At 38.5% G+C, this 26,692-nt stretch overlaps 2 protein-coding genes across 57 annotated transcripts in view; one reads left to right on the top strand and one right to left on the bottom strand.

The window, feature by feature from the left end:
- Positions 1-26,692, bottom strand: part of RBPMS (RNA binding protein, mRNA processing factor) — a 173,209-nt gene that overhangs the window by 99,577 nt on the left and 46,940 nt on the right. For 2 of the 50 annotated variants that reach the window (XM_072776314.1, XM_072776318.1), the window contains exons 1-2: positions 25,767-25,894; positions 16,045-16,189 (exon numbers count right to left, since the gene is read on the bottom strand). The exons of 47 other annotated variants lie outside the window; for them this stretch is intronic. The gene's annotated coding sequence lies outside the window, so the exon portion shown is untranslated. Of the gene's footprint in view, positions 1-16,044; positions 16,190-25,766; positions 25,907-26,692 lie in introns of those variants that run through there. One more of the 50 variants, XM_072776316.1, reaches the window with a different exon arrangement.
- The window catches only part of LOC140604785 (uncharacterized), a 196,918-nt gene continuing 196,393 nt past the window's right edge, over positions 26,168-26,692 (top strand). For 5 of the 7 annotated variants that reach the window (XR_012007595.1, XR_012007596.1, XM_072776329.1 and 2 more), the window contains exon 1: positions 26,168-26,321. Coding sequence is in view for 3 of the 7 variants with exons in the window: in XM_072776329.1 (XP_072632430.1) it covers positions 26,168-26,321 (154 nt within the window). In the remaining 4 variants the exon portion in view is untranslated. The remainder of the gene's footprint in view (positions 26,322-26,692) is intronic. The other 2 variants (XR_012007597.1, XR_012007598.1) reach the window with 2 other exon arrangements.

Raw genomic sequence — 26,692 nt, 5'->3', positions numbered from 1 at the left:
TAAAAGGTCATGCCATTTACATACAGGTGTATAACCAATACTATGATATAAACAGCCTCAGAATCATGAAAGCCTTACTGTTGTTCATAATTTTAGATAACTTTATTGTGCTATAATTGATAAACAATCAATCCCTAAATACAGTTTAGAATTACATGGGTCCACTTACAGGTAGCTTTTCCCAATACAGTACTGTATTTCTCTTCCTTATGATTTTAATAACTTTTCTTTAGCTTATTTTATTTTAAGAATATTGTATGATACAAAATATGTGCTAATCAAGCATTTATGTTAACAGTAAGGCTTCCAGTCAACAGTAGGCTATTATAAGTATTAAGGGAGTCCAAAGTTATATGTGGATTTTTGACTATGCAGGGGATCAATGCTTCCTAGGTCCCATGTGGGTCAAGTCAAATGTGTTAAGAAACTGCACTTTGTTTACATGTAACTTTTGAGATATTTAGTCTGTGAAACCATCACAACCATCACAATAATCAAATCAACCTGTCTACCATCTCCCAAAGTTTCCTGCCACCGTAGTTCTACCATCCACATTCCCAGGGCAATCACTGATCTGACTTCTGCCACTATAATTGGTATATATGTTCTAAAGGTTTATACAAATGGAGCCATAAAGTATGTATCTTTTCTGTCTGGCTTTTAGCCCTTTTTTTAGTAACTATTTTGAGATTCATTCAACATTGTATTAATTATCTATTCCTTTTTTATTATACTTTGTATTCTATTATATGGATACACCACAGTTCATTTATCCATTAACTTAATAGGACATTTGGGTTATTCCTAGTTTTTGGCTTTTCCAAGTAAAATAGCTAGGAGCATTCCTTTCATCAATCTGTCAAAGTCTTTGTAGGGATGTAGGTTTTCTTCTTAAATACCTAGCAGTGAAAGGACTGAATGATATGGGTAGGTATATGCTTAAGTTCTAAACAAAACAAAAAAGGCCCTTCATTTACTTGTTTTATGGCCCAGAACATGGTAAATGCTGTGTACTTAAAAACAAATATGTGTTCTGTTGCTCCTGGATAGAGTTTTTTGTCGTTGTTTGTTTTTTACACAAATGTCCATTAGGTCAAGTTTGTTGTTCAATCTATCCTTTGCCTTCTCCCATTCTCCCTCAACTTTGCCAGGGATAAAGCCTCTTTCCAGAACTTCATTTTATCAAAGCTAAAGCCGAATTATGGAGAACTGCCAAAGATATAGATGATGAGGGAATCCTGCTATGCAATGTGCCCTCCCTGCCATCCACAACTCTCTTCCCACTCAGTCCAAAAAAAGTAAACACCATCTGTCCTTGGACACTCTAGCCAGAACAACCTGAGCCGAGAGGGAATCCCAACTCCCATTCAGATTTTGCTGGGTACCCAATATGTCTGACACCATGCCAGGTGCTGACTGGATTACAGAGACTTCCAAGGAAGTAATGCAATAAGCAGATCCTATGGTTTAAACACTGGAGTACTATTTGTCCATCAGGGAAGCTTAGCTGCCTAACAGGTTATCAATTAAAATTTAGGGAGTTCACTTAGAAAACAACCTACCATTTACAGTATTGTTCTAAAGAAAAAAACTCCAAACTTGCATGTCAAACAATTTACTAATACAATAGCAATCTGAAGGTTATCAACACAATATTACTTGATATAAATTAAGATTCAACATCAATAAAATGTATTATGCAACCAGTAAAAATTATGCTGAAAAAAATTATTCAAACATTTGATGATTTTAATATTTGCTTATTTGTATTTTTTATAATATACATGGTATTGCATACTGTATTTTGTTAGATTGAGAATTGCCTTTTATTGTTTTCTTTAGGAAACTATAAATGTCAATGTATACATTAATAAAAACTTTAAAGTTTATATAGGAAACAATATAAATATTTCAGAAATAAAAGTGATTCTTATTTTAGTATCTCAAACTATTATACATGAAAAAAATTGAGCTCCTATTAGCCCTAGGTTAGCCATTTACTCATAGATAACAAGAGGCTCAAGGCAACTATTGGTTTTATCAAACTGGAGGAAACCACAATGTCTGGCATTTTATTTACACATAGACATGAGTTAATTTCCCATGATCTAGTGAATCTCATGATCTCAAAAACCTGCTGGGATCTCTCATCTCTCACTGAAAAGATTCTCTCCTCTGACAACAGGATGACTAGGAGAAATAATTTTTAAGTACTTATGTGTTTATAAATACAACCAAGGGTCACGTAAATCCAAGTGTTTGGAATCTATGTACTTTGAATCCCTCCTCAGACTAGGAAATTTCATTAAGTCAAAAAAAATCATGGATAATATATGGGAAAATCCTCTTCCTGAATACCTAATTCATATTTTTCTATGGTGACTGCGACCTAGGTTATGAAGATATTTGAAAACATTTAGTTTCCTCAGTCTTCTCACCCCCACACTTCTTATCTTAGCCATTAAATGGAGAAACACTTGCAAGTTTTGTCTTGCTATGTCTGTGGAAATCATAAACGTAGGGAAGTTTCAGTGAAGGAAACAATATCCAAATGACCTTCTATGAGAACAGAAAGCTTAGTTCATTCACAAAATAATCAGTAGAGAGAAAAATTTGAGACAGGTAAATAAATAATCAAATACCCAGGAAAAAAATATCCCCCCAAATAAAATGAATGACACCAAATGAACTTTGTGGCAGGTCAATCATTATCCAGAGCAGCCCTTAATTTACCAGCATTGTCTATGGACACAGATGTGCCTGGCACTATGCCTTTAGCATCACAGATGTTTACTTTATCAGACACATGGGGAAACACATTTCTTAGTCAAGGACACAACATGCCTCATAAAAGATCAAGACGTGAAGCTGCTGACAGCTCTATTCCAAAGGGACTCTAATGGATTCCGTGAATGTACCTCCAACTTCATTTTTACCACAACAGAACTGAAAGAATAAATGCTAGGGGAAATTTCCAGGGCTAGACAGAAAGAGCAAGGAGAAGTCTTTGCTCAGTCATTTATCTGGCATCCCCTACAGAGGCTGCAGTTACATTTTGGATAAAACTAACCATGTGTTATTCCGCGGCACTGCCAGGTACCACCGAAAAAGTTGAGCCACGTTTCAGTGATTTTTTTTTTAAGATTTTTGAAAGTAATCTATACCTAACATGGGGCTCAAATTCATAACCCTGAGATCAAGAGCTCACATACTCTACCAACTGGTAGCCAGCCAGGCACCCCTCAGTGACTGACTTCTAAATTTAATAAACTCTAAAGTCATTGAGTTAGTCTTGAGTTTTCTTGGAAAGGTCAAAACAGGCTTTGAAATGGAAAGATCCAACCGTTTCCCCCCCCCCCCCAAGATTTTACTTATCCATTTTATTTGACAGAGAACACTAGCGTGTGTGCACATGCGCACGAAAACACACACACACAAACAAGGAGAGGGGGTAAACAGAGAGGGAGAAAATCCTAAGCAGATTCCACCATGGGCACAGAGACCAACATGAGGCTCAATCTGACAACCCTTAGACCACAACAATCTGAGCCAAAACCAAGAGTGAGACGCCCAACTGACTGAGCCACTCAGGTGCCCCCAGAAAGGTCCTACCTTCAACAAAGAATACACATTATCTTGTAGGTAATCTAGACATGAAAACATAAACCAAATAGATAGATACATGCTTAGTTTCAATAGAGAATAATCACACTTTTCAGCCAGTGGTTGTATCTGGTAAACACCACAGTGTCCAAACACTATTGGCCTATCTATGGGCATTTTCTGTGCTTTAGTTGTTATAAAAATATGTTGGAGATCACTTCTAGCTGCTCTGAGCTGACTTCTTGAGGTTCATGTTAAATTCACAGGATTGGGAAAGGCTATTTCTCATGTTCTAAGGACTCAAGAATAACTATGTAAGTGACTCATTTGAAACATTCTAATGAGTAAAGCCCATGGACCTGCTTCCATGATAATCTATCCTCTGCAAGTTTTCTCTCCATCCACTCACTTTCCTAAACCTATAAATAAGTGTAAACTCCAAAAGGAGCTTTCAAACATGCTATATGTTTAAGTCATTCTTTTGGAGTAACTATTCTTTGAATCATACAGATATATTCACAGGTAAGAGCTTTAAGAGTGTTTTAGAGTTTGAAGTCTCTTCTTTGGTACTGTGTAAGCATAATCCTAGGCAGAGTGTACAGTCTATAAATCTTTATTTAGAAATCTAAGTAACATTGTGTGTTCATGGAAGGCAGTGTTTGCTTGTCAACACCTCTGGTGACAATATGGCAAACAAAATGAGGCAACCAAATTTCCAAGAACCATCATATCAGCAACACCAAATGATAAATAGGACAAAAAGGCAAGAAAGGTTAACATAAGACACAGAAATTTAGAAGAAATGTGACAAAAACTGATCAGAATCAAGGGAGAAAAAAGACTGAAATTCATGTAGACCGAAAGATCACAAAAAAATTAAGGACTATACGCTCATTAACATAGCAAGAAGGATCAATATATAGTTACTAGTAAAAATCACATTTCAATTCAGAAGGACTTAAACATATTTATGTAAAATCCAAAATTAACAACTACGAATGAGTAATCCAAAGTTTTTTGAAAAGCTACTCAAACTCATTAGTTTGTACACTTAAAATGCCAAGTAGATATCCATGTCTATTGACAACAAGGTTCCTATTAAGTCCAACACAAAGCACCAGAATTTGCCCATAACCCCAGTTTAATTCTTTCAAGTGGTTTTATAAGTTAGTATATGCTCCCAAAAAGGGGGAGGGGGGGTGAGTAGTATTGAAAGAATATTTACCAAATTACTGTTGTATTAATAGCAGGGAGGGAAGGCAGAATTAGAGAACTTTCATTTTATATATTTATACATGTAAGTATTTAAATATCCATAAGGGGGATCCCTGGGTGGCGCAGCGGTTTGGAGCCTGCCTTTGGCCCAGGGCGCGATCCTGGAGACCCGGGATCGAATCCCACATCGGGCTCCCGGTGCATGGAGCCTGCTTCTCCCTCTGCCTGTGTCTCTGCCCACCACCCCCACCCGTGACTATCATAAATAAATAAAAATTAAAAATAAATAAATAAATAAATATCCATAAGGATAAACCATTTCTTAAAGAACCCAAATCCAAATAGATCTCATTCATCTGAAAATGTGACCTTGGGTCCAGTCTCCTCTTCTTTGGTGCTTTAGAGTATCTCATTTTTCTGCCTATTGCTCCATAGGGACAAGCTTGACCTAGCAGAAATATATAATAATGTAATTTGCTTCATATTTCAATTCTGACTATGAATCTGTTTCTTTGTACCTTATACCAAAAATAGGCATCAATGACTAAGGCCCTAAGGGCAAGACCATCCTGGTTTCAGTCTAAGGGATCTTCTTGCTTTGTGACCAACCTAACTCCCCACCTAAGAACAGAGGGATCACACACTATCCAACCCCCAAGGAAGTGCCATCCTTTTTCTGATAGACCATGTAATACAAACTTGGTTTCAGGGACAGAAAAGTGAAAGAGCTCCACATATCTGTGGGAGCATAAACCCCATAGCACTAGATTTCTTTATTTTTATTTTTAAAAGATTTTATTTATTCATGAGACGGGGGGGGGAGGGGGGGCAGAGACACAGGCAGAGGGAGAAGCAGGCTCCATGCAGGGAGCCCAATGTGGGACTTGATCCCGGGACCCCAGGACCACACCCTGAGCCAAAGACAGACACTCAACCACTGAGCCACCCAGGCGTCCCTAGCACTGGGTTGTTTTTAACACAAAAGGCAATGGGCGTGGGTTGGGGGTGGTTCAGAGCCCTATTTGTAAGTTTTACACCCTGATTACTCTTTTTAAATTAAGTATGGATGGATTTTGTTCTTTGCTCATTCTGTAAGCATCACCTAAAACATCAAACTGCAGCAACGAACCTGAGGATAGTCCATCAACTCACTCCCAAAGATGGCTTTATTGCATTTGTGATTTGTGTCTTGCCACTATGAAAATGGATTACAAAAAAAAAAAAAAAAGAAAAAGAAAGAAAGAAAGAAAATGGATTACCACAATTATTAAAATGGTCTGCTGCCAGGAATTTAATTCTGGTTGCAGCTTAACAAACTGACCAGCGTTTGGTCAAGCCCCAGTTTCTTGTTGGCACTGATTTCAAGATGTAATAGGTAGTTGAGTTCCACTCTCCTGGCCACTTACTGAACTTGAAGACACTCCATTTCCAGCTCAGGAAAGAGAGGTTATGTTTCAGAAGGCCAGGTTGCTACAGACACTATTGGCTAACTATAGGATAAAAAGGGGTCACTTACCTTGTTATGAACTCCTAGGTTTAAGTTTTAAATTGATAATCTAAAACATAATTATCCACAAGTAGGCCTTCTTAGTTCTGAGAAATCTAACTATTATCTGCCCTAAGTGATATTCAGTTGTAGAATATCACCATCTGTAGGATAACCAAATTTATACTCTTATTTAGGGCCCCTGGATACCAGACTGACTTTGCCAAAGTCATTAGAAAGTTTTCCGTAGGAGTAGGGGAAGAAGCTAGAAGACTCATGGGAGCACGGATAGAAGAGGGGCCGCCATGGTTCCATAAATTCATATGTGCAGGGCTCAGAATGTGCATAGGAAGTAAGAACAGCAAGTTAGTACTGGGTATATATACCACACTGCTATAGTCACTGAGACAGCTCAACCCAACCTAATGTCATTTTATAATCCATCTCCTATCTCCCAGTTTCATAGAAATGCTTTAGACCAAAGTCCAACGTAGTCCATACCTCAATGTCTGCTATAGATCTAAAGGATAAGAGACAAATTGAGAATTTCTAGGATGTGAAACCACTCAAGAATAGGCAGATGTGCCTGTACATGTGGGCCCTTAGCCTCATTATTAAATTTCCTTAGTGCTTAGTGCCAGATACAAAGGGAGGTGGGTACCAGAGGCAAATCAGGAATTTAGGGTTTGAATTAGCCTACATAAGAAACTAGATACATAAACATGTGCATGTAAGAACTTAAGTTCATTATTAGGAAGTTAACCAAACACTGCCAAACATAGTACATGGCTGTCAAGTTCTTAGAATTCAGTAAGAAGCTCCCTATAAGAAGGACATTTTACCCCCTTAACTCTAGTCCTTATCTACCCTGGTTTCCCTTAGTCCTGTTAAGTCAACTTCTGATGGTTTACTCTGTTTCAACCCTGGATAGCCCATGGAATCCTACTCTTCATTCAATTACATTGCCTGTATTGCTAAAACAAAGATTTTAAAATGTATTCATTAATGCAGTGTATTGTAAACAGAAGTTTGCATTCTAATCTCCTAAAGTGCATTTGCCCTTAGGATTTTAATCCTATAGCGTACCCTGAAGTTGAATGTCCAAAAGATTATCTGAGCTATCCACATAGACTTCTCCATGCACTGACAAAATGAAACACAAGCAGAAAAAGAGCGTATCAAAATCTCAAGTCTTTTCTTTCTCCTTCTGCAGATTTTGGGTGATTGAATAGATCTGCTTCACAAAATAAGAAAAAAAAAAAGTCATTCCACTTCTCCTGACTACACAGGAGGAAAAAAAAAAAAAAAACTATCCCCAACAGTACAGTTTTTCATAGTCCTACAGGATACCTTTAAAAAAATTAGACATTGGCAGATTATGGTCCCAACATTGTCCAGGGCTCTAACGTTATGTTTGTGTGTGTGTGTGTGTGTGTGTGTGTGTGTTTTTGATATTAATAGTGGATAAAGTTTATCTGAGGAACTTCATCACACTGCAAGTTTCACACTGCAAGTCTGCAATGTATTCTAAATAACCATCCACAATGGACCATAGCTAACATAACTAGAAAGCTGTGGTGAAAATGTTTGTTTCCAAATATTTAGCTGTGGGAGATAACCCAACAAACATGTTCAAATTCTTTGATGGTAGGTCAGCTCACCTTCAAACTGAATATTCTTCCCCAAGATTACTGGTGAGCATCTTAGTACTACACAGCAGTAGATGCTAAGTATCCTACAATGAACTATTTGAGTGAATAAAAATTGAGTCACAGTACTAGGATTGAGGCATAAAAGACAACCATAAAATTTATGAACATCCAGATCTGAAGGAGTAAGAAGAAATAAAGTCATTGTGATTTTTATATGCATTCAAAAAGGTTAAGTACTCAAGGCAATAAAAATGATACATAGTAAAAAATAAATAAGCATTCATGTGGAACCAGGCTGCTGGGATTCAAATCCCAGTTCTGTAACTTACTAGCTACGAATCTTGAACAAGTCCTTTAACCAGCCCATTCAGAAGTTTCTGCAGTCTGGGAAATGGAGATAACATTTTTGGCAGCTACTTATGGCAGTTTTTAAGTATGTCCACAAAATTTCTTGTACTCTTCCCTTCAAGAAGTGGAGCTTAATTCCTGTCCCCTTCAGGGTGGGCTTCACTTAGTGATTCACTTCTAACACACACACAAGGGATAGTGTGTAACTTTCTAACCCTAGGTTGCAAAAGGCATGGTGTCTTCTTCAGCAGAAGCAGGCCCTCTTGGATCATTTGCTCTGGGGGAAGCCAGCTACTATGTCACACTGATACTCAAGAAACAATATGGAGAAGTCCACATGATAGGAACTCATAGGTATCTGGCCAAAAGCCATGTGAGGCAGCCATCTTGGAAGGTCTTCCAGCACCAGTCAGTTCTTCAGATAACTGCATCTCTTGAGACCCTGACTGAGCTAGATCAGATCCACCTAGCAAAGCTTCTCCTAAATTCTTGATCCTCAGAAACTATGAAATAATTTTGTTTAAGCTGCTAAATTCTGGGGTAATTTCTTACAGATTTGTTGGAAGGATTAAATAAATTAATAGATGTGAAATGCCTCAAGTTCAGGACCAGGTTCCTAGAGTAAGGGCTCAGCAAACGCTGAAATGGCTTACCACATTCAAAAGATACATTTTCATGCTCCAAAGGCAATCCTACGAGGCTGCAACTGATAATATTATCATGCAACTTTTATACAAAGGCTTAAAATGGGCAAAAGAAAAAGTTTGCATAATAAAAAGAATATTAACATGCCTAAGTATTTTCCATATTATGAACCTCAAAAGTGTACCTCGGAGTCCCTCCATTACTATTTCTCTACTTCTTTAGAAGGCCAGGAGCAAATCCCACTCTAGCCAGGACCCCACCCTCCTGCTGCTCATGCATCCTCCTCATCTTTTTTCTCATGTGACAAGAGTTGAATAAAAAAAAGGGAAAATCTCTTTATTCTTCTTGATATTTAAAAAAAAAAGGCAAATGGTTTAGTATTCCTAATCAAGGAGAGTAACAAATGTTGAAGTGATATTAGGCAAGTTATCAATCCCTAAAATAGCTAAGTAAATTTGGACATAACATCTGCCCTCTTTTAAACAATAATTAAAAGCATGGATTAACTTCTTAAGCATCATTCAAGGTACATGAAAAGTATATTTTACTCAATTTGACATTTCTGATTTGTTTAATCACTACTTTTTATTGTATATATTTTAGCTACATTATACATTGATTGGTACCCCATAACTCAATTAAATCACCCACTTGATTAATATCCATTTTGGATTGTAGGATCTTATAGGATACATAAATAATGAGAATACCAACACTGGAAAGGATGTGAAGAAATTAAATCTCTTATATACACTGCTGGCAGGAATTTAAGAAAGATACAACACTCTAGAAAGCAGTTTGGCATTTTCTCATAAAAAAATCCAGTTACCGGGGGCGGGGCACCTGGGTGGCTCACTGCTTGAGCATCTGCCTTTGGCTTAGGTCATGATCCTGGGGTCCGGAATGGAGTCCCACATCAGGTTCCTTGCAGGGAGCCTGCTTCTCCCTCTGCCTAGGTCTCTGCCTCTCTGGGTCTCTCATAAATACATACATAAAACAAGAAAGGACAAAAGAAATGATGGGACGGAAAGAAGGGAAAAAAAAGAAAAAAGAAAAATACAATTACCATACAACCGAGCAATTGTACTCTTGAGCACTTATCCCAGAGAAATGAGTTTATAATCACAGAAAAATATGTACACAAATATTCAGAAATGTCTGATTCATAATCACCAAACATTGGAAGTAAGCAACTGTCCTTCAATGGGTGAATGGTTAACAAACTGTGGTATACCGCTACCATGGAATATCACTCAGCAACAAAAAACTATTAATACAAAAAACATGGATAAATCTCAAGGGAATTATGGTGAGTAAATAACAAAACAATTCTGAAAGATTACATACTGTACAATTCCTTTTATAGGACATTCTTGAAGTGATGAAATTATAGAGATGAAAAGCAAATGAGGGGTTTACAAGTGTTATGGACAAAGGAGGAGTGAGGAGTGGAAGAGAATACACCTTTGTACAAAGGCAATGACAAGGATCCTGGTGGTAATGGGATTCCTTCTATAGCTTCCTCTCGCCCCAGAGAGTGGGTGTGGAATCAGAAGCTTGATCTCACAACCCTAAGATCACAAACTGAGCCAAAATCAAGAATGGAGGGCTTAACTACTGAGCTACCCAGGCGCCCCCAAGGGACTGCTCTAGGTCTTAATTGTGGTATATATACAAGCCTGTATATGTAATAAAATTATACAGAACACCACACATGCAAAACTGGGGAAATCTTAACAAAGTGGGTAGATTCTCAGTATTCATTTCTTGACTGTGATATTGCACTAATTTTACAAGATGCTACCATTAAGGGAAACTAGGTAAAGGGAACAGGATCTCTCTGTTACTTCTTTTAATTGTAATATGAACCTACAATTATCTCAAAGTGAAGTTTAGTCAAAGTGTATACTTAAAAATAAACCTGACAAATAATTACATAAACATTAAGACATTTATATCAGCCGGCAAAACTGGAATGAAAAACTATACTAGTTATGGGTTAGTATGCATTTCTATCATAAAGCCCTGCCAGAAGATTAGTCATTTTCCCATTAAGTTTTTAATTGGTAAGATTCAGAATTATAAGAGACATTAGAACAAAATAAATCCAATTTTTAAAAAGGTAAGTATGTTTTACTTAGATTATAATTTTCTTGATTTAGTCAATCACTACCTTTTATTATAGTATAGGATATCTTAGTTATGTTCCACTTTAATATCTATAGCTCACTCCAGACAGAGCTCACACGATACAGGAAATTAAAAAATATTTTAAGTTTGGGCAGGCTGGGTGGCTCAGTGGTTTAGCACCACCTTCGGCCCAGGGTGATCCTGGAGACCCGGGATCGAGTCCCACATGTCGGGCTTCCTCCATGGAGCCTGCTTCTCCCTCTACCTGTGTCTCTGCCTCTCTCCCTCTCTGTGTCTTTCATGAATAAATAAATAAAAATCTTTTAAAAAAATCTTTAAAAAAGGTATTTTAAGTATGTATTGGCTATTTTTCACTACCATCAGAGAAAAGACTAAGAGGGTCAAGCCCAAGGAAATTCAGAGGACAGACATCTATGCAGGCTACATTTTGTATTAACCGGGACTTGGTAAGCTCACTACTTAATAACCACCCACTTTTCTAAACCTGTGTTTATGTGAAAATTCATTCAGCCAAAATTTGTTTGGCTGAAATACTTAAAATACTACATGACTGAAAGATGAATATTTGGAATACCACCTACTTTAAGTTGGCTATTTCCTGTAATTCATAAACTAGTTACTTCCTTTAAACACTGCAAAGCCTACTGCTTATAACATGTTCTTCCAGTAAAAGAGCAAACTTCCATTTTTAAATTTAGATTATCACAGCTTTTCCAATTATAGGAATTTCCAAATCCAGAATAACTTCAATGTATTTAAGCTACAACTAATAATCCCCCAGCCTACCAGAGGCACTACCTCTCCAGCAAGACATGGTTTTGATAGCTACCAATGTCTGTAAAATTTATGTGGTCATTCGAATCAAGTCAGTACTTAAGGTTATATGTTACTCATATGTGTATGTACTTATGCAAAGGGATGCAGGTCTCAAAAGTTGGCATGACTCACAAGTAGGACTATATGTGTTAACCTAGGCATAATAAAAGTATAACCGGTGTCAGAAAAAAAAGGAGTGAAGTTTGAGGAACTACCTACATTAACAAAAGTATTATAAATATGCTTTATAAATGGATCTAAAATATTTAAGAACAGGTTAGATATTTAACAGCATTCTAACTTTTCAACTACTATAATGGATGGAAAATACTGCTACATTCAACCTAATGGTGTAAATTCCATTTCTGCTTCAACACTAGCTGTTGAGGGCTTGGGCACTAACCTCTCTTGAGCTTCCATTTTCTTATGTATAATGTGGAGGTGTGGAAGAGTTGGTCTCCAGGTTTCCTCCCGACTCCAAAAGTATAGTGAAAGGACAGGTTTTTGGTAAAGGCATACCAGAGTCAAAAGACATCAAGTCAAGATGATCTAGAGTTCTTGCCACTGAGAACCTCTCAATCAAGCCATTGAAATCTATTTCACTAGAGATATTTACATATTTATGATCCTTATAGTAAAACATAGTGACATCTTAAACTACAAACTTAAAGAATCTGGCAGAGTTGTCAGTGCAAAACAAGGTAAACAGGCTCCAGAGTTACTAATGTGCAATCAGATCATCATAAACCCTGACCTAACTGTCACAATTAAATCTATTTGCATTGGATTTTCTCCCTTGCAAGCAAGAATTACTTCACAGAGCAGCAGAGTGCTTAAGCACACAAACTCCAGACCCAGGTTGCTTAGATTTGAACTGTAGCTCCAACATTATCTGATTAATCTTGGACAACTTATGAATAAACAGAGCCTCAGTTTCCTCATTTATAAAATGGGAGACATAATACCTACCCAATAGGCTTGCTAAGAGGTTTAAGTAAGTGTTGGTAAAGCATTTAGAAAAGTACCGCACATATTAAACACACAAGTTTTTATTAAATAAACAGAGCCCTTCAATTGCTGATAACACTTCTTGCTGATGAATACTATACTGAATGAATACTATAGAATGAAATTATTCAAGTCCTAAAACCTGGGCCTTTACTTAGCCACCTAAAGAGAATTTGAAAAGTTACCCATATTAAAATATTGTACTCCAAAATATCTATTAAATAAAAAGCATGGCCACTGAACTGCGTATCACTTAAGAGAAATATTTTATTATTAATCCTGGATTTCCAGAGTGAAATGTTACTCACACTACCTCAACCACTTTCACTCCCCTTCAGAAACTTGGAATTCCTCTGCAAGTTTAACATGTGAACGAGAATATACATTTGTAACATAACATACTCAGAGTACACAACAGAATATTTTACAGAAACCAGCTCATTATTTTCCATTTTGTAAATTTCAAACAGCTAAGGCAATTTCCAAAACGGTTCCTCTCCAACCGACGAAAAATTCTCAAAAATTTTCAGAGAACCTGGGGCATGTGAAGGATCTTTCATAGTGGACATGACTCAACTTGTCAGTGATCTCCCTGGAACCTGGCTGTGCCAGCCCAGCTCTAGCCAGAACACAGACTAAGATATGCACATCCACAACAGTTACTGCAGTGCCAGAGAGTCTGTGTTCTAATATGACCAAATAAAGATACAACCAACATCCCAGATATGCTGCTCTGTTGTGCCAAAACTTCTCGATCATTCTTCCAAATGGCCCCATCTAAGCTATTTATTAAAATGTAATTTATTTGGAGCCTCATGAAGAATTTCCAAATGTTCTGAATACAAGAGAATATAAAACCTCATCACAAGGTTTTACATTCTAAGACAATGTATGTATATATTGAACTACAACATACCCGTGACTTTTCTTTTGAGAGAGCGCACAAGCGAGTGAACACAAGTGCACAAGCATGAGGGTGCATGCGAGGAGACAGGGACGGGGGTGCAATGGCGGGGAGGGTGGAGAGAGATTCTCAAGCAGGCTCCACACTCAGTGCAAAGCCCAACAAGGGTCTCGATCTCAGGACCGTGAAATCATGAGCTGAAATCAAGAGTTGGTGACTTAACCAAGTGAGCCACCCAGGTGCCCCTGACTTAAAAAATCTTTTAAGTATGGTTGACACCACATACAATATACTTATTTTGCTAAATTAAATTGTAGCACAGGTACCACGGACCCAGGGAAGATGCACATGTATCCCTGACCTCATACTTCCTCTGACATGGTACCATCCAGGTGTAAGCAGCACTTGGATAGCAGGCCCATAACCTTCTGCTAGCACAGGCATCATTTTTTTCCCCTCTGAATGTCTTAATCAGTGCTGGAGAGTATATCATTCATCACAAATTTTAGATTTATGAAATTAACCTTATGGCTCAAAGATTTTTAAAAACAGTAAATGGACATACACAATTTTGGAAATGCAATTAAACACATCCCTGAAACTACGAAATCAGCGCTGCTAACATGCATTAGTTTCCTCCTACCACATAACAAAATTCCAGAGTCCCTCACCTTCAAATGTTCCATAATTATGATGCCCTTCTCTTCTGCCACTTTTCTTCCTTGGGGTCTAATGGGTCAGTCTTAACACCACGCTTTGCTTAATTTCAAGCTAAAAACCTTTCCTTTTATACTTCCTCTTTACTTGTGTAGAAAGCTCACTTCTGGACTTAGAAGCCCAAATCAAGTCTACTTTTTCTCCAAGGAAGCAGCCTCCTACAATTGCTCCAATTCTTTCCCTCCTTTGAACTCCTGTTGCACTGTTGGTACTACAGTCACAGGTCTTATTCTGTTCCCTATCTCATAGGCTGTAGTTAAGTTCTTTCCAATTAAAGCATAAATTCCTTGAGAACATGTACTGTACCTATCACTATCATCTTGAATTAGGGATCTAAATCGTCTTAGATTAGGGATCGAGCTTTCCTCCTTGCATCTGACATTTAAAAATGACATTCACCTGGAAAAAGGCATGACTGGATAGTATTTAAAGTTGCACAGAAATGTCAGGTTTTATCTCTAAGAGGCCAAGGTTCCTTTTCCTATCTATCCATCAAAAACAATTAAGAATTTAAAACCATGAAAAGATTGATAAAATACAAGAATTTGAGATCCCAAACTAGGTAACACTATCTAGTTATGGATTTACACAAATAATAGATTCTAAAAGTTCTCATAGCTATTATCTTTTCATGTTAACACACAAGATACAAATATGACTCTAATCCTAAATTAGAGGTCAACACCATTTCTAAAAACCAGGTTTCTTCTGCAAAATTCAGAAAAGATGGCCCATGAACGGTTTAATTACAAGGAAAGGGAAGCATAATTTATTTCTCTAAATAGTAAATTATTATTTACAAGTTTTACCTCTGAAGTTGAAGCACATTCTAGCATTAAATGTGAAGGAGTTTTAGAGATGGCAAAGCACACATTTAATCCCTCATCTCCTCCATGCAATAGGCGTGTGTATGTACAACACAAACACACCCCTCAAGTATCTCTAGATGCTGGTCATCTCACCATGTTAGATCTGTTTCCTCCCTTTACATATGGAAGAGACAATACTCCCAACTTTAAGAGATTTTTAAAGGAATATAGAAAGTTTGAAGTAACTAATCAACTATTTTTAAATGCCTGACAAACAGTATCCTGCAGTACTTAGTGATCTCCATTTCTGGTTTTCAGTACTCAATTCACAAATCCTGAACTACCTCTCTACTGCTCTTGGGGCACTGTATGCCCAAGAAAACCAAAAGGGATGAGGTTATGAGCTCCTAAAAATCTATTCAGAAAGTTAATCTTCTGGAGAAAAGATCACATAATTCAGCGTTTCTTAAATATGCCTGATAGCAAGAAAGTCTAGGGCGTTGATCAAAAAATAGACTGCACTCTTCAGAAATTCTGATTCAGGCTTAGGACTCTGAATTTTTTTTACAAGCAACAGATGATTTTCATGATCAGACATATTTGGGAAATAGTAATATAGCATATTACCAAATCCACAGGAAGGTTTTCTAGTTTTGAAAGAACATACAAATAACATTCAATTGTACTTACTCCCACTGAGATGAGGCTGTGGCCCCTGAAAGCTCCTCACTGCCAAATGCCATAGGGCCTGGTGCGAAGACTTTGCTTGATCTTGGAGCAGAGGCCTTTGAGCCAGACCCAGAGTGAATCTCACACAGGCAGAGAGGATTAGACCCTTTCGTATGAGAAACAGATTTGCAATTATATTTTATGAGGTACTTCTGCATTTATTTAGGAGGAAATCACTAAGGCTGCGCTTAAATTGTGACACAATGAATTCTTACTATGATTCTTCATTGAAAATGAGAATAATTCTCCAGACACACTCCCTAAAGTTCTGAGAAGCTAAAAGCTTGTGGGTGGTTTGTTTGTTTTTTAAAAAAAGAATATCCAAGATGCAGATCAATGAACAGGCAATACTGATTAACAAGAACTTACTACTTGTAAGAACTTGAAAAGCAGTGTTCAAACTTGAATGTGCATAATGATCACATAGAAATTTGTTAAAATGTAGATTGATTCAGTAGATCGAGTGTGGGGCCTGAGATTCTGCATTTCTAGCTAGCTGCTAGGTTCACAGACCACACTAGAGACATTCTACAGGAACAATCACCCAAACTTTAACATGCCTAAGGAAGGATAAAAAAAGAGAACATGATTATTTAAAATGAAGATCCTTGGTCTCCATTCCTGAATAGTCTGATTAACTAAGGCCAAGACTCTGGAATTTGCAATTTTATCAAGGGCTTTACAGGATATGGATACAGGAAACACACAGAACCCACACTGAGAAATACTACTATAGAGGTCACATAGATTTGGTAAAGCTTGGTATCTCTGAGGAACGTACATGGTAGGGGGAAGAAGATACCCAAACCAAACAGCCATGCTTCAAAGGCAGTATGATATGTTTAAGAAGAGTACTAATAATTTTTTCTAAAAGGAGATACTGACATTTTGGAAGGGAGATTTTGAAGTTTTAATTAACAAACAATAACTATTAAATATGAAAAAGATAGTTTTTAGATGAAAAGAGTAAGTATCCCTCACATAACATCAACAAATGCCAGAAGTCAGCCTCCCACAATCGGATATAAATAAATGATTTGATGCTAAAAGCTATTTGTCCTGGTATATGTCCCACAGTAAATACTATAAACATCCCATTGACTGGCAGAAATTTGTGGAAGAACCATTTGGCATCTTTACCCAGCCATCACCACAGAAGCTAAAGATGACAGAATTACAGGAACGATGTAGAAAGAAACAAGAGAAGGATTATTCCTAGGCACTAAAAGAATAGAAAATTCTTCAGGGCGGGTGGAGCCACAAAGAAAAGCTAATAAATTTTAGATGCCAACACAGTCATGTTTATCTAGTATCTGCACAAAATGCCAGTGATGAACATTTAACTCTAACCTAGAGATTCTCCATCTCTCCTTCCTCTGCATGACAGCTAATGTTTTGTTTATTATGGTTTGGATGAATTCTTTGTCAACTATGATGCTCAGTACAATCATGTCGGCACATCAAACATCAACTACTCATTCCTTCTTGCTTTCCCTAAGCTGAAACTTGCTGGAACTTGTTTCCTATATTCTAGAACATGTAGATTTTTCATATCTAAGCACTGTTGACCATAAAACACATTCTCATTATCACCTTTAAGTTCAACCTATAGTGAGTTAGCAGGAATGCAGCCTTGTTGAGGCAACTCACAAAAGAGGAAGATCACTATATTGTACACCTACTATTAATAAAACATTGTATGTTAACTATACTGCAATTAAACTTAAAAAAAAAGTTACGAAGGAAAAAGCACGTAAGAATAAGTTCTGTATTTTAGCACTAATAACCTTTGACCACTATTTCACTCCTAGAAGCTGAACAGAGAGATGGGACATCTGAGAAAGCCTGAACTACTACTGTAACTAAATGATGAAAAAGAAACAGAACCAAATACTTTATAGTAGTTATAGAATAATGAGTGACTGTTCCTAAACTAACACCACAAGCAGCAAACTATTCTGTGGTACCCAGGACATATATTTATAGAATTAACTATTTGATTTTAAAAAACAAGCAGGGGGATCCCTGGGTGGCCCAGCGGTTTGGCGCCTGCTTTGGCCCAGGGCGCGATCCTGGAGACCCGGGATCGAATCCCAGGTCGGGCTCCCGGTGCATGGAGCCTGCTTCTCCCTCTGCCTGTGTCTCTGCCTCTCTCTCTCTGTGTGACTATCATAAATAAATAAAAATTAAAAAATAAAAAATAAAAAACAAGCAGGTAAGTATTTCCAGGAATAAAATTAGCCTCCAAACTCTGCAAAAATCTCTAGTTTTCCCACTTGTTTTTCATTCTCCTCAGTCTATATCCATCACCGACACTGTTTCTTGCTGGGAGACATTAGTAACATGGCAGCTTTCCCTGAGAAAGGACCCTAGCCTTATTCACACTTCTAGAGAGTCTGAGATAATGGGAGCTAATCATCTACATCTATCAGACTCTCAACTTAATTCCTGTGCAAAGCAATCTTGCTTTGCTTGACAGCCTCCTCAAAACCATTACAAAAGCACTCACAAAATAATGGAGAAACAGTTCACTCTTGCTAATCAACAAAACCCCAGGAGTTAAAGACCCTGTGTCAGTGGCTAAAAACCTGATGGATATCATTTTATATATGAAATCTATCACACATTAGCTTAGGAAAGTATGGGGGGAAAAAAATCTTCTGAGGCTTAGGGCCCTGGGATGGCAGGTGTGAATTTGAAGATCTCAGGAGGCTAGGCCAGTGAAATGTGTTGTGGCCTGCCTACTTCTGCTACAGAGCTGGTTAAGAGAAAAAATTGCTACATTCAAGCACCCAGGGCCTGTTCAAGACCCAGACTGGAACCTTTCTTTTGGCAAGCAAGTGATTAAATATTCTACCTCCAGGACTTTTAAAGCAGTAGACTTTTAAAAAAATATTAAATGATGGCTAGTTATGCTTATTGATGTTTCTTCTTATTTTAATATATGTAGTAGGATTTTTACTAAAGAAATACACCTGGGCAGCCCTGGTGGCTTAGCGGTTTAGCGCTGCCTTCGGCCCAGGGTGTGATCCTGGAAACCGGGGATCCAGTCTCCCTGCATGGAGCCTGCTTCTCTCTCTGCCTCTCTGTGTCTTTCATAAATAAATAAAATACTTAAAAAAAATAATAAAGACACCTGCCTTTCATCAGTATCATAAAAGGCTAAAGAAAAATAATTTTAACTCCAAAGTTTTTCTATTTTCAAATGAAAGGTTATCTCTCAGTTTAAGAAAACATTTGGGGGTGGGAGGGGGTAGGAGGGGCTGGGTGGCTCAGTCAATTGAGTGGCCAGCTCTTGGTTTTGGTTCAGGTCATGATCTCGGGGTCCTGGATCAAGTCCCCCCACCCCCTGCCCGCCCCATTGGGTTCTGTGCTCAAAGGGGAGTCTGCTTAAGAATTCTCTCCCCTTTTCCCTGTGTTCCCCATCCCCCAACTCACGTACACGTGCTCTCTAAAATAAATACATATTTTTTAAAAATTCTAAGAAAACATTTTTATTCGCTTTCAGGCAATGAGAAACCAAATCAAACCAGAAGTGACAGATCAATAGCTACATTTACCTATATTGTTATAGAAGACTATGCCAGCATTTACAACTCCAGTTATTTTTTCATAGTCATGCAGTTCTGGAAATACTATGTGGCATTTTAGGTGATGACTTCCTATAATCCAACTATCATGAATCCCAAGGCAGTAACTAGGACTGAATTGGGTGGGACTTAAGACCTGAGCTGGTTGGAGGGAAACTACCAAAAGTTGCCATTCACTGAGCACCTTGGAGTTTCCAGCTAACATCACAGGTATGGACATGCCATCCTGCTCATACCCTGTGGCCTCTACTTACAGTGGCCACCCACGGTGTCTGTCCTACCTTCTTTGCGAAGTCTCATTCTGGGTATAAGGAATAAAAAGCCAACAGATCAGGTTGTAACCATCTAGAGTTGCCACCAGACTGAAACTAAGGCTACTCAGAAGAGAATATAAACCCCAACATTGTCCATCTATAAATTCATTTCATGCTGAATGGTTTCATTATTAAATCTCAGGAGCTACCATGCAAGTGGTTGAATATTCTACCTCCAGCGCTTTTTAAAGCAGTCTATTTTAAAACCGGTATTAAAATGCTGGCTAGAAAAAACAAAATGCTGGCTAGTCATCGTGCTTCTAGATTGTAAAATGACTAATCTAAAATTTTGTAATTTTAATCCATTCTCCCACCCCTCATTTTAAAAGGGAAAGTTATTTGGGAGAAGGAAACCGTGCATTAATTTATTCTGATGTGGCAACCTGCCTTCCATCTGTGTCTCTTATACCTCCATTTGTTTAAAAGAAAGATAAACTGTTCTTTAAAAAGGCTTGGAGCCTTGCTTCTAAACAGGACATCCTAGTTGACTTAGAGTGTAACTAAATGTAAATTGTAATTTTTCATGATTTTCTGTTGAAACCAAATTCTGCCCATAAAACTGTATATTCTGATCCTGAATGAGTTCATTCCAAAACAATGGAAAAGTACTCAGAGAAAATGCTGAAGAGACCATCAGAGGAGCAGGAATCCCCAAGAATCTGACCTCCCTGTCACATCTGAACAGTTAGGCTCCTCCCTGAGGCCCAGTTTCTACGTGTGTGGGGTAGAGGTGACAATGCTTGCTTCTGTCTCCTGAGAGGAGGTGCTATGTGAAGAGGACAGACTTGATGACCAAAGAGCTAGAGGGAGAAAGGGAACTATTCAAATTCTTTCAAGATCAGAACATTTTCTTAGTCCCATATGACCAAGTCAGAAAAGTAAAGTTATGTTAGAGATCTCCTGTTTTAACTAAAAACCTCAAGTTTAAAAATGTTAGGAAGTTGGTCTTTCACATTTTCCTTTCTCTTCCTATATTTCTTTCCATTTATTCTTCACTAGGCTCAACATATGTAAGGAATACATGCCAGAATGGTAAACTTTTCAAAAGCCTCATAATGTGAAATTAACACTGTTCTAATCATTGTTTCCCCCCCTGCAAAAGTTCTGTCCTCCTCCAGAATTACTAGCTGGGTGAATATAATATACAATGGGCCACATCCCCCAATTTCTAAGCCTAACTTCAACTCCAGAGCAAGGGCAGGCAGGATGACCTAGGATTATGGTCTCACAAAATTTTGATAAATTAGGCATGCAGAAGAAACAGTATATAGAGTTGTATATGAGACTTGCTAAATATACTATCAAGCACTTTATTCTATGCATTAATTTTATCTGAACTTCAACCAGATAAACTAGGTCTTATTTCTGCCTGTTTTATAAATGGGGAAACAGGTTCAGAAAGCTTCAATAACTTTTAACAAAACTAGAAAAGTGACAGAACCAAGACTTGACCCTTGAGTATCAAGTCCTCAGTTCAAGAGCCCTAAACAATTACATCTATTTCAACCCATTGCTCACTCTCTATACTCTTCCAAATCCTACTAGCCACCCTTTTCCTTCAATGTACTTCTACTTCCATTTCAAATTCTATACTTGATAGATAAGGTACCCTGACTTGGAAAGGCAACATAGAAAAGAGAAGGAATGGAAAAGAGTGGGAGTGCTGATCTCATGTCAATGACAGGGCACAGAGGCCAAATACTCAGAATGCATCAGCTTGCAAGCATCCTGAAATCTTCCACCAAGAACATTACACTGTACACTAGGCTATGCAAAGGAGGACTTCACACATGCTCAATACTACAGCATAAAACGGTATGTGAGAAACAAGTACAGGTTAGTCTTCTGCCTTACTGACATGCAGCCAATTAGTTAAGTCCTAGTGTTCTAATTAACAGAAAAGAATTATGCAAAAATTATCTATAATCAGAAAACATCGGGACACCTGGGTGGCTCAGCAGTTGAGCATCTGCCTTCAGCTCAGAGCGTGATCTTGGGATCCAGGATAGAGTCCTGCATTGGGCTCCCTGGATGGAGCCTGCTTTTCTCTCTCTCTCTCTCTCTCTGCATTGGGCTCCCTGGATGGAGCCTGCTTCTCTCTCTCTCTCTCGTGAAAAAATAAAATCTTTAAAAAACAACATCTTTTTAACGTTTCATTCTGAAGTTAGTAGTGGGCACTGTAGTTGTAAACCATTTCATTTGTTTGTTCCTTCTTCTTGGCAGAGCCCACTTACTTCTAATAGCACATGTGTATGCTCAGAGAAAACTTAGGAACACCAGAAGACTATAGGTTTCTGAGGCAAGAGGACAAAATGAACTAAGAGGCTTTTCAAATCTCCTGTTTATACCAGGGAGCTATCTATAATTCATCATCTGGCAAAAAAATGTAATCACAAATGAAGTATGTGACAGTTATATTAATAGCAACATTAAAAAATTCCCCCAAATAAATGCTTCATAATTCTTTTTTAAATGAGGTCGATCTATATTGAGGATATAGAGAAGGGTCTAAGACACATTACTTAGTTGAAAACACCATGCAGGTGCAATTTTGTATACTTGACACAATAAACTTGTAGAAGTAGCCCAATGAAAGCTGGATACAGGACTTTTATTTTCTAACCTTTTTGTTTTTTAACCATCTGTTTCACTTTTTAAATAGTAATTTATCCTTACAAAGTCTTCCTTAAACTAAGAATTAGGAAATATCTCTCCATATGTGACAGATTGGAAGGAAATTTTTTTAGGGCTACCCAAGGCTAGTAATTTATGGATCCCAATGGCTGAAGAGAAGGTGAATCTTTCCTTCTTTGGGTAAATATTGATAACGATAACTATTCACAGTTAACTAAACACTGCATTTAATATACAGTTTAGCAACAAGTGCCCATATTCTCCAGTATCTATTCTTCCTATTTTACATTTTAGCTGGGCACACAATTTCTCAAACTCGCTTACTAGTTAGGACTATATTGCAAAAGTCTGGCCTGTGATGTGGGGAGTGACGCCTTCAAGTTCTAAGTTGTGCCTATATAAAGGGAGTACATCTTCCCTCTCCCATGCTGTCAAGATGACATGATGGTGGAAACTGGAGCAGCCATCTTAGACCAGAAGATGAAAGCTACCTTTTCAAGATGGCAGAGCAACAAACCTACCACCAACTCCGGGTTTTCACGTGAGAAAGGTGTTGTGTTTAAGCCACATCTTGTTTTTTGTTGCTGCAGTTTAATATCCTGCTGCATGCATGTACACATACACACCAGAAGTTATTCTTATAACTACATATCATCCCCTTTTAAGCTTAAGTTTATTAAACTGACTGAAAAATTAGTCTACCTGTACTAAATCTTTAAATAGAAACTAGAAACAGAAGCACCTAAGATATCTTACTTTCTTCCAGAATAACCTCTTTGGTTTCTGAGTAGCAATCAAACAAAAATAGCTCCACCTTATCAATTGCTGTTCCTGTTTCTTGTTATAGGACTAGAAGATTTTTAGCAGTCTCCTATTTTCAATGTACTAAATGACCTAAATCTACCTCACTAATTAACCATAATGAATGAAAAAGTGAACTAGAAGGAGTTACTAAAAATAAAGTCACTTTCAAAATTAATACACCAAATTACTATAATGTAAGGCAGTAATAGATTAATTATATGAAAAAACAAGACTTACTTCAAGTGGGTGATCTTTGATAATTCTGACCTAACTTTCCAAGTAATGCTTAGTACACCACATTGGTATGTCTTAACTGATTTCACTGCCTCTTTAACAAAGTCCTCACACAAATACAGTTACAGACAAACTGAAAATAAATTATAAATATTAGGGAGAAAGAAGGAAAAGTGAAAATCTTAAGGATGTTTAAGTTAGGGGCTCCTGGGTGGCTCAGCAGTTAAACATCTGCCTTTAACTCAGGTCGTGATCCCGGGGTCCTGGGATCGAGTTCTGCATCTGGTTCCCCAGAGGGAGCCTGCTTCTCCTTCTGTGTCTCTTATGAATTTAAAAAAAAAAAAAAAAAAAAAAAAAAGAGTGCTTAAGTTACTTAAAACTTTAGACTTTTCTATACCAACAAATATTCCAGAAATGATCCATCAACAGCAAAATAGATCAAAGGATTAAGATCCACAGGATAGCTTTCAGTGTGTGCATAACTTAATGTGTGTGTATAAGAAAGGCAAGTCAAGGCAAAAGTCACAACAAAACATTTCAGAAGTTATATGAAATCTTAGAAGTAGATGGTCTTAAAAAGTTCTATGAGGAGGTGCCTGGATGGCTCAGTCAGTTGAGGATCTGCCTCCATGTAGAGTCATGATCTCCGGGTTCTGGGACCCAGCCCAGAGTTAGGAGTCCCACTCAGCAGAGTCTGCCTCTCCTGCTCCCACCTCCATTCCTCTCTCTGCCTGTGTTGTCTCTGTCAAATAAGTAGGTAAAAATCTTTAAAAACAAAAGCAAACGTTCCATAAGGAGGTAGGAAAGGCCAGATGGAGTTAAGAGGAACAGAACTTTTATGCCCCACTTTATCCTTCTTGTCCTTTCACAACTAGAAAGAGTGGTCTTGAAACCCAAATAAAACAGCGATACGTGAAAAATACCTACAGTTACGTGTGGCTTGCACTGTGTCCACTTTAAACCACAAAGATTTAACATTCGCATAAACGACAAACCAAAAGTCATAAAGTATAGAAAGAAATCAGTTTTGCACACAACTAAAATTTATGTGGTGTTTACAAATGCTTCCATCCACAGATCCACAGATCCTAAATCCACAACTCCAAAACCTAAAAGCTCTCAAATCCTAGTTTGTGATGAGCGAGGAGGGGTCGTAGGTGCAAACTCACTGGGCAGTAGAGCACAACTCTAAATGATGTTTACTTGTTAATAGTCTTGATTTATCCCACTCCATGTAACTTTCACTAGACTATGCTTAATTATCAAGGTGCTGCTACCTTAGACCCTACAGAGCCTGCTGTCTCATCTGTGGGTTACAGGCTGTGTTACCTTCTAAAATCTGAAAGACTCTGAAGCACGTCTGGTCCCAAGGTTTTCAGGTAAGAAGTATAGAACTCTCTCAACTCAATTACCCACACCACAACCCTATGAGAAAAGAGCTCTTTTGCAAAAGAGGAAACAAAGGTTCAAGGGAGTCTAGGGTTCAAAAAAAAAAAAAAAATTTTTTTTTAAAAAGCAACTCAAGCAGTTCATAGTCTGGACTCTTAATCATTACCTATGCAGACTTTTTTTTTTTTTTTTTTTACATCACATATTATGAGGTTTTTGGTTTTCCAGCTATGATTACCAAAATTAACCTGAGTCCTCTTATTACCCTTTCCAATTTTTTAAAAACCACAGTCAGGCTTCAGAAAAAGAAAGTAACGCATTTTTAGGAAAAATAAGACTTTGGGCAAAGTCGGGCTATTATTTTTAAATATCCGACATCCGGGGCAGCCCGGGGGGGCTCAGCGGTTTAGCACCTGCCTTCGGCCCAGGTCCTGATCCTAGAGACCCGGAATCGAGTCCCACGTCGGGCTCCCTGCGTAGAGCCTGCTTCTCCCTCTGCCTGTGTCTCTGCCTCTCTCTCTCTCATGAATAAATCTCAAAAAAAAAAAAAAAAAAAGACTGGGGAGCTCTGCTACCATTACGAACAAAGGCGTCCAAGGACATGCCGTTTTCACCGTTCTTACGGTCACAAGGGGACGTTTCAAGGAACATACTAATACCAGGGTTAAAAAAAAAAGTTATAGTGTGTGTGTGGGGGGGATAATTAAGAATAACATACCAGTATGGTGAGCTAATCGCCAAATCTTTCCTTGGAAGCCCACAGTTCAGTCACTAGTATCCCCCAAAAGGCCACCCTCTGCCTCGTCCCTCCTCCCGCGGAACAAAGTTCCAACAGAACGTTTCCAGGTATCCGGGCTCTTCCGGTGATGGCGGCGGGCGCAGGCCACGCTACCGGAAGTGAGGCTGCGCACCAGGCCCCACTTCCGCTCCCGCTGGAGCGCGGGCCCGCAGAGCGTCGGCCGGAAAGCACGGAAGCAGCCAGGGAGATGAAGACCTAGGAACAGGCCTCCCCGCAGGACAGGAAGCTTTCCAGGAGGACGCAGGGCTGGGAGGGGGGAGGGGGAAACGTAATTAAAATGGACAAGGCTGTGACTGGCCAAGAAGGTTCGGAGAAACAAGATGAAGCACCACAAAACCCGCTGTCTGGAGCTGTCAGGGTCCGAGGAGACAGGGCGAGGGAGGAAAACCTTCCAGGGACGCGGTGCTGCGAAATGGGGGATAAAGGCGACAAGTGACTGCGACCTGGAGAGGAGGAGGAGAAGAAAAATGGAATGTAAGGAATCTGAAATTTGTTGGCATATTTTTGGCTTACTCTGCCTGTATCACCAGAGGGAACTTCCATTTGATGTAGGTAAAGGCCCAAAAAAGTAGTGTTTAAAATGGTTAGTCCCTGCATGCTCTTAGGTCAGACCTTTCCTGGGGGCATCTGGGTGGCTCGGTGGTGGTGGAGCGTCTGCCTTCGGGTAGGGCGTGATCCCGGGGTCCCGGGATGGAGTCCCGCACGGGGCTCCCTGTGCCTAGGTCTTTGCCTCGCTTGTGTCTCTCATAAATAAAATCTGAGCAGCCCTGGTGGCGCAGTGGTTTAGCGCCGCCTGCAGCCCAGGGCGTGATCCTGGAGACCCTGGATGAGTCCCACGTCAGGCT

Source organism: Canis lupus, chromosome 15 (assembly GCF_048164855.1).
Source record: "Canis lupus baileyi chromosome 15, mCanLup2.hap1, whole genome shotgun sequence".
Classification (NCBI taxonomy): Eukaryota; Metazoa; Chordata; class Mammalia; order Carnivora; family Canidae; genus Canis; species Canis lupus.
The sequence above is the reverse complement of the archived record's forward strand: the minus strand, read 5'-3'. Positions and strand labels throughout refer to the sequence as shown.